General features: G+C 47.8%; 1 protein-coding gene across 1 annotated transcript in view; it reads left to right on the top strand.

The window, feature by feature from the left end:
* Positions 1-5,597: 5,597 nt before the first annotated feature.
* The window catches only part of LOC119295076 (probable inactive leucine-rich repeat receptor-like protein kinase At3g03770), a 6,769-nt gene continuing 3,727 nt past the window's right edge, over positions 5,598-8,639 (top strand). The window contains exons 1-2 of the mRNA XM_037573403.1: positions 5,598-6,158; positions 7,058-8,605. Coding sequence (XP_037429300.1) covers positions 7,267-8,605 — 1,339 coding nt within the window. The 5' untranslated portion in view covers positions 5,598-6,158; positions 7,058-7,266. The remainder of the gene's footprint in view (positions 6,159-7,057; positions 8,606-8,639) is intronic.

Genomic DNA, 8,639 nt, shown 5'->3' with positions numbered 1-8,639 from the left:
TGAGCTTGGAAAACCATTTTCAGCTCTTGGAACATCTCATATGCTCCGTGCTGCTCAAAACACTTTTGGAGCCCCGGTTCTAAGCTGTAAAGCATGCCGCATTGAACCAGGGAGTAATCATCACTACGCGACTGCCAGGCGTTCATAACGTCTTGAGTTGCTGGGAAAACGGGTGCTTCGCCTAGCGGTGCATCTAGGACATATGCTCTTTTGGCAGCTATGAGGATGATCCTCAAGTTCTGGACCCAGTCCGTATAGTTGCTGCCATCGTCTTTCAGCTTGGTTTTCTCTAGGAACGCGTTGAAGTTGAGGGCAACATTAGCGTGGGCCATTTGATCTACAAGACATATTGCAAAAGTTTTAGACTAAGTTCATGATAATTAAGTTCATCTAATCAAATTATTTAATGAACTCCCACTCAGATAGACATCCCTCTAGTCATCTAAGTGATCCATGATCCGAGTCAACTAGGCCGTGTCCGATCATCACGTGAGACGGACTAGTCATCATCGGTGAACATCTTCATGTTGATCGTATCTTCTATACGACTCATGTTCGACCTTTTCGTCTCTTGTGTTCCGAGGCCATGTCTGTACATGCTAGGCTCATCAAGTCAACCTAAGTGTTTTTGCATGTGTAAAACTGTCTTACATCCGTTGTATGTGAATGTTAGAATCTATCACACCCGATCATCACGTGGTGCTTCGAAACAACGAACTTTCCCAATGGCGCACAGTTAGGGGAACACTTTCTTGAAATTATTATGAGGGATCATCTTATTTACTACCGTCGTTCTAAGCAAATAAGATGCAAAAACATGATAAACATCACATGCAATCAAATAGTAACATGATATGGCCAATATCATTTTGCTCCTTTTGATCTCCATCTTCGGGGCGCCATGATCATCATCGTCACCGGCGTGACACCATGATCTCCATCATCGTGTCTCCATGAAGTTGTCTCGCCAACTATTACTTCTACTACTATGGCTAACGGTTTAGCAATGAAGTAAAGTAATTACATGGCGTTATTCAGTGACACGCAGGTCATACAATAAATAAAGACAACTCCTATGGCTCCTGCCGGTTGTCATACTCATCGACATGCAAGTCATGATTCCTGTTACAAGAACATGATCAATCTCATACATCACATATATTTCATTCAGCACATCCTTTTTTGGCCATATCACATCACAAGGCATATGCTGCAAAAACAAGTTAGACGTCCTCTAATTGTTGTTGCATGTTTTTACGTGGCTGCAATAGGGTTCTAGCAAGAATGTTTCTTACCTACGTCAAAACCACAACGTGATATGCCAATTTCTATTTACCCTTCATAAGGACCCTTTTCATCGAATCCGATCCGACTAAGGTGGGAGAGACAGACACCCGCTAGCCACCTTATGCAACTAGTGCATGTTAGTCGGTGGAACCTGTCTCACGTAAGCGTACGTGTAAGGTCGGTCCGGGCCGCTTCATCCCACGATGCCGCCGAAACAAGATAAGACTAGTAGTGGCAAGTAATTGACAAAATCTACGCCCACAACAAAATTGTGTTCTCTCGTGCATAGAAACTACGCATAGACCTAGCTCATGATGCCACTGTTGGAGATCATTGCAGAAAATAAAAAATTTTCCTACGCATCACCAAGATCAATCTATGGAGTAATTAGCAACGAGAGAGAGAGAGAGGAGTGCATCTTCATACCCTTGAAGACCGCGAGACGGAAGCGTTACAAGAACGCGGATGAGGGAGTCGTACTCGAAGCGATTCAGATCGCGGTGGATTCCGATCTTAGCGCCGAACAACGGCACCTCCGCGTTCAACACACGTGTAGCCCGATGACGTCTCCCGTGCCTTGGTACAGCAAGGAGGAGGGAGAGGTTGAGGAAGAGAGCTCCAACAGTAGCACGACGGCGTCGTGGTGATGGAGAGGCAGTACTCCGGCAGGGCTTCGCCAAGCTCTTACGGAGGAGGAGAGGTGTTGGGGAGGGGAGGGGCTGCGCCTTGGATGTGGTGCTGCAGCCCTCCCCTCGCACCTCTATTTATAGGAGGAGGGGGAAGGGGGCCGCCCCCCTCTAGATGAGATCTAGAGGGGGGGCGGCCAAGGGGAGGGGGCTTGCCCCCCAAGCATGGGGGACGGCCCCTTTAGGGTTTCCCCCAACCCTAGGCACATGGGCCCAACAAGGGGATGCGCCCAGACCTCCAAGGGCTGGTTCCCTTCCCACTACGGCCCATAAGGCCCTCCGAGAGAGGTGGCCCCTCCCGGTGGACCCCCGGAACCCCTCCGGTGGCCCCGGTACAATACCGGTATGCCCCCGAACTTTTCCGGTGACCGTACGACAACTTCCCATATATAAATCTTCACCTCCGGACCATTCCGGAACTCCTAGTGACGTCCGATATCTCATCCGGGACTCCGAACAACATTCAGTAATCACATACAAGTCTTCCTAATAACCCTAGCGTCATCGAACCTTAAGTGTGTAGACCCTACGGGTTCGGGAATCACACAGACATGACCGAGACAGCTCTCTGGCCAATAACCAACAGCGGGATCTGGATACCCATGTTGGCTCCTACATGTTCAACGATGATCTCATCGGATGAACCACGATGTCGAGGATTCAAGTAATCCCGTATACAATTCCCTTTGTCAATCGGTACGTTACTTGCCCAAGATCCGATCGTCGGTATCCCAATACCTCGTTCAATCTCGTTACCGGCAAGTCACTTTACTCGTTACATAATGCATGATCTCGTGACTAACCACTTAGTCACATTGAACTCATTATGATGATGCATTACCGAGTGGGCCCAGAGATACCTCTCCGTCATACGGAGTGACAAATCCCAATCTCGATTCGTGCCAACCCAACAGACACTTTCGAAGATACCTGTAGTGCACCTTTATAGTCACCCAGTTACGTTGTGACGTTTGGTACACCCAAAGCACTCCTACGGTACCCGGGAGTTGCACAATCTCATGGTCTAAGGAACTGATACTCGACATTTAGAAAAGCTTTAGCAAACGAACTACATGATCTTGTGGTATGCTTAGGATTGGGTCTTGTCCATCACATCATTCTCCTAATGATGTGATCCCGTTATCAATGACATCCAATGTCCATAGTCAGGAAATCATGACCATCTGTTGATCAACGAGCTAGTCAACTAGAGGCTCACTAGGGACATGTTATGGTCTATGTATTCACACATGTATCACAGTTTCCGATTAATACAATTACAGCATGAATAATAGACAATTATCATGAACAAGGAAATATAATAATAATCATTTTATTATTGCCTCTAGGTCATATTTCCAACACTCGCCTCTTCGGCTGAAGTTTGTTCATTTCGTCTCCCTCGTTCCCTTCAGCTCCTGGCGCAGCCTCTCGCCTCCTTCATTTGAACCTATAAAAGGTAGGTCACTCCTCTCAGAGAGACGCACCAGAAGATCCTCTTCCTCTTGCCACAAAGTTCCTGAGCACCGCGCTACTGCTACGATCTTCGCCATTCCGGATTGCGGCATGCACCGTAGGTCAGGACAGTAGGCCTCCGAAACTCCACCTCGTTGAGTCCTGTACGGGAGAAGGGTGATAAGTTTTTTGGGGAGCGCTCAGCGTGACTACTGACTTCTTCGTCACGGATGCCCCAGACTCTGACAACTACTTCCCCAACGATGACTTCTTCCCCGACGTCGACAACCTCGTCGATGACATGGCTGGCGAGGACACCGACCCCAGGACCGGTGCTTCTACTCCCACTCCCGATGCTTCTGCTCCCGTTCCGTACGTCCTCATACTCCTTATGTTAGAGGTTCCATCACAACTTCTTGCTCTAGTGTCTGTTCTAGATGTGTTCCGTTCTAGCTCATATATGCAGATGCTATTTACCTTCTCTCTGTCAGTTTGCATGACTTACTTTATATATGATATATTAGTCATGCGTTATCTAGTATTTCCGTTAATAAAAATATTCGGTAAATTGCTAATATTTCCAACACTAGTTAAGACCGACAAATCCTGCTTGATATCCATGCCGACACTTGCGGACACCACCACAACATCTCGGTCCCTAGTGAGCAAGGCTTACGGACATGGTTTTTGTTGACTTATGGTAAAGACGTAGACGACATAGTCAAGAACTGCCTGGGATGCTTGCGCTTCACTAAGGTCAGTCGTTTACCGGCTACAATCTTCAAAACGGTCCCAATTGCATGGCCTTTTGTGGTCTTGGGGCTCGACACGGTTGGACCTCTGAAGAAGGCCAAAGGAGGATTTAGGTATCTGCTTGTAGCGGTCGACAATTCACGAAGTGGATCGAATCAAAGCCGATAACCAGTCAAACTGTCGAACCAACCATTAAATTCTTATCTGGCATCATACACCGTTACGACAATGCCCCACAACATTATAATAGACAACGGGAAATATTACAGCCAATAAGTTCAAAGATGGTTGCAGTGATTGTAGTATCAAACACGACTCTGCTTCTGTGGCACATACGCACTCCAATGGGCATGTCGAATGGACCAACGGACTGATCCTCGGCGGTATGAAACCTAGGTTAATTATATCATTGGAGAAGGCCGCCGGAAAGTGGATTAATGAACTTCCCTCAGTCCTCTGGAGCTTCAGAACAAGGCCAAACCTGTCTACTGGCTGCATTCCGTTTTCCATGGTGTATGGAGCGGAAGCCGTCCTTCTCGGCGACCTCGGTCATGATTCCCTTCTCGTATCTCGCTACGTGGAGAAAGATGTAGAGCTGGAGCGTCACGGCGACTTGGATGTGCATGGGATCGGGTGGTGGTGCGCGACGGGGAGCGGAGGTAGGTGTGTTTGCTTATGACGGCGGGCAGCGACAACACGTGGCGGCGGAGGGGAAGTGGCTAGGCAGCCAGCAGCACGCGAACGTGGGGAGCTGGGGACGAGCAGCCCGTGCTCCGACACGCATACTAGCTGCTCAATGAAATGTCCTAGAGAGGAAATGTTTTGCGGGAGAAGAGGGTTGATGCAGACATATAGGCCCCATTTGTCATAACAATCAACTTAACGGTCCGACATAACGGAGTTGACTTTTGCGCCATGTCAATCATAACTTGTGGACCACGGGTGTGATAATCACCTTTAGTTTGGCTATATAAACCGGTCACGAGCATAATGTGGTAGTTTTTAACAAAAACTTCAGAACAAATTTGATACTCCAGCTTGTTGGCAATAAAAAAAAAGTGATAGGCATGCGGCACACACACTTGTGATGTGATGTTTTTTCACTATTTACTCAGAGGATGGATTTGTAGAAGTACACACCTTTGCATTCTGGACCAAGAATGGGCACCCTTCTTCTCTGCATCTACTAGCGTGAAAAATACAAGGACAATCTCCTTCGTAGCGTGCATCCAAAGCCGTGGACCATGGACAACGATCACATCAGATCAACCCATCTAGGAGTACCAAAACTTACCTGCAAAATTCCACTGCTACAGCATAGACCATATCCATCACAGATCACCATTACCGATGAGCGCAGACGATCCCAGACGAGCTCTCCTTGGACGGCTGCCTTCCCCACGCAGTCGGCAGTCCCGCTCCCAGAGGCGCAGCGCAGTCAAAAAAGACATTAAAGCGGTTACTCCGCTGCCCCAACCACTCCGCCTCCGCCTCCGGCTCTGTGCTTTTATTGCTCGCTCTGCTACCGCCAGTGCCAATCGCCAGGCCCCGTCCGGAGCACTGTAAACCAGTAACAATGGAGGATGGCTGCTCTGCTCTGCTCGATTGATCTCTCCCCCTGGTGAGGAGGTGTAGCGGTGGCCGGTAGGCAGCTGGGTAGCGTTGGCTCGGCTGTGTGAGCGTCCGTCACCCCGCCGACGGGCCATTACTCGCGCGCAGGTGGAGGTCCGTCGCCGGCTCTCGACTCGCTTTCTGGGGGAGGCGGGTGAGAGATCCCATGTGCATTGGGGCCCTGAAGCAAGCAGCAGCCAGCGTCTCTCGCGCCGCGGGCAGCCGCGCGTCTCACCTGCCCCGCCTCTCCCTCCCTTAATTCTTTGCCCGCCGCCGCTCCTGACCTTGGTGGGTGGGCAAGGAGGAGGGAAGCTCCCGTGACCTGTGGTGGTGGTTCTCGGGGAACCCCCGGCGGCCGGCATTCAGGTCAGAGGTTCTGCTTGTTTCTCTGCGGTGGATAATCTCCAGTGCTGATAAACTGTGCTTCTGCTCTTGTTACCCATTCGTGCCTCCCTGTTTCTTTGCAGTTTTCTTGCTCAGTTTCTGTGTGTGATTTGGAGTGAAGTTTATGCATCCTTCCTCTTCCCCGTGTGAAGAGAATCCCCACTCATCTCTACCTGGAAACTTCTATTTGCTTTAAGTTTTGGAAAAATGGAAGAAAATCTGCTTCAATTTTTTCTGTCATTTTGGGTTTTTTGTTTGTTTGTGTGTATAGATAATGGAAGAGAACATCCAAAGATGCACACAACGAAATTATTACATTTTCCTTTCCCCACCGCAATTTTGTTTTGCCTTCAAGTTTGCTGCTTTTTTTGGCTGTCTTTTTTTATGGTTTTTGCTTGCAAGCTCAGATTTGTGCGTATCTAACTTGTTTATCATTTCCCCCCTTCTGCTTTTTTGCTTGCACAAGAGGAGTCTTAACATTCCTTCAAAAATTAACTGACGAGTTTGAGATGTCTGTATTTGAAGTAGAATATGTTCAATTTACTGTAGTTGCTGCTGTGTACTTATTGAAAATCAATGCTCCCCCCTGTAGTTTTCACAGCATGTCGTTTTCTTTGTCGGGTCCAAACAGTTTTACAAGCCTGCACCTTCATATATATTTTTACTGCAAACAAGTGAGAACTATTCCCTCTGCTTTTCCTGTTTCAAATTTGCTGCGTCCCTTCACCAAAATAGTTTGATGTTTTTTAAGGGCAAGCCAGATTATATGAATCAGGTTCTGTGACAGATTTGCTTTCCTATTATTTGGATAAGACACATTTGCTTTTGGCCTTAATTATTTCATCCTCAGTAATTTCTGAAAACTATTCCTTTCCGCGCAGGAAACTGTACTGTGAGATCAATAAAAGCAAAGTTCTTTCAACGAACAATTTTTGCTGCTGCTGCGGTTTTTCATCCCTGCCTTCAGTATCAAAGTCCTGGCTGAAACTCTGAAACTCCTGGTTGAGAAATTGGAAAGCGTACAACTTGCCAAGATACACAGGCAGGCAGTTGAAATAGGATACAGTCTTGGGCACAAAGCTGGGCTCCAATGGCTTGGCAGTTAACTGCCCTTGTGATGACCATAACCTGTTTGATGTTATTCCGCACAAGCGAGCAGTCCTCAGAAAGTGAGCTGCTGCAGCAGCTCAGGAAGCAGCTGGAGTACCCTAGGCAGCTGGAAGTCTGGAACAATCCAAGTGGTAACCCCTGCTACACTCAGCCCACTTCGGTGGTCACTGTAACGTGCGAGGGGGATGCCGTTACGGAGCTCAAGATTGTCGGTGATAGGATCACTAAGCCACCAAAGTTCAGTGGCTATCCTCTTCCAAATGTTAGCCTCTCTGAAGCCTTTGTTATCGATTCATTTGTTACTACGCTGACAAGGCTGACTACCTTGCGGGTTGTGATCCTGGTGTCTTTGGGCTTATGGGGCCCTCTCCCCGACAAGATTCACCGGCTGTCTTCGCTTCAAGTGCTTGATCTGAGCTCAAATCTTCTGTATGGATCCATCCCTCCGAAGCTGTCGGCCATGTCGAGGCTTCAGACCCTGACACTGGATGGTAACTACTTCAATGGAACTGTGCCAGACTGGTTTGGTTCGCTCTCGAACCTCACGGTCCTTCGTTTGCAGCGTAACCGGTTGAAGGCGTCAATACCAGCTTCAGTTGGTAAAGCTACAATGCTTACCGAGCTAGCTCTTGCCGGCAACAATATCTCAGGCGAGGTTCCAGCTTTGGATAGTTTGGTAAAACTTGAGATGTTGGATTTGAGGGACAACGAGTTAGATGGAGAGCTTCCAGACATGCCTACATCATTGGTAACAGTCCTGCTTAGCAAGAACTCATTCAAGGGTGAAATTCCTGAAAAGTTTGGTCAACTGAACAGGCTTCAGCACCTTGATCTCTCATTCAACTTTCTCGAGGGCAAACCTCCGGAAAAACTCTTTGATCTCCCAAACATCAGTTATTTGAACCTGGCAGCCAACATGCTCAGTGGATCACTTTCGAGTAGTTTAATATGCAGCAGCACCCTCGGCTTTGTGGATCTGTCTACTAACCGAATCACAGGTGAGCTGCCTGCTTGTCTAAGTGCCAACTTGAATAACAGGGTTGTTAAGTTCGACGGGAATTGCTTTAGTGCTGACCCTGAACACCAGCATGAAGCTAACTATTGTCAACAACCTCATAAGGGGAGAAGATCAGGCAAGGATGTTGGACTTGTGGTTACTATTGTCGGTATAGTGCTGATTGTGCTTGTTCTTTCTCTTCTATTAATGGCTTCAAACAAAAGAAACTGTCAGAGAGTTACAGCAGAACAGCAGTTGCTGCAAAAGCAAATGCAAGATAATTCGACTCCAGGAATGTCCTCCGAACTGCTAGAAAGTGCAAGTAAGACTTGTTCTCCAGTAATATTGCATTTATA

The sequence above is a fragment of the Triticum dicoccoides genome, chromosome 4B, assembly GCF_002162155.2.
Source record: "Triticum dicoccoides isolate Atlit2015 ecotype Zavitan chromosome 4B, WEW_v2.0, whole genome shotgun sequence".
In the NCBI taxonomy this organism is placed as follows: Eukaryota; Viridiplantae; Streptophyta; class Magnoliopsida; order Poales; family Poaceae; genus Triticum; species Triticum dicoccoides.
The sequence above is the reverse complement of the archived record's forward strand: the minus strand, read 5'-3'. Positions and strand labels throughout refer to the sequence as shown.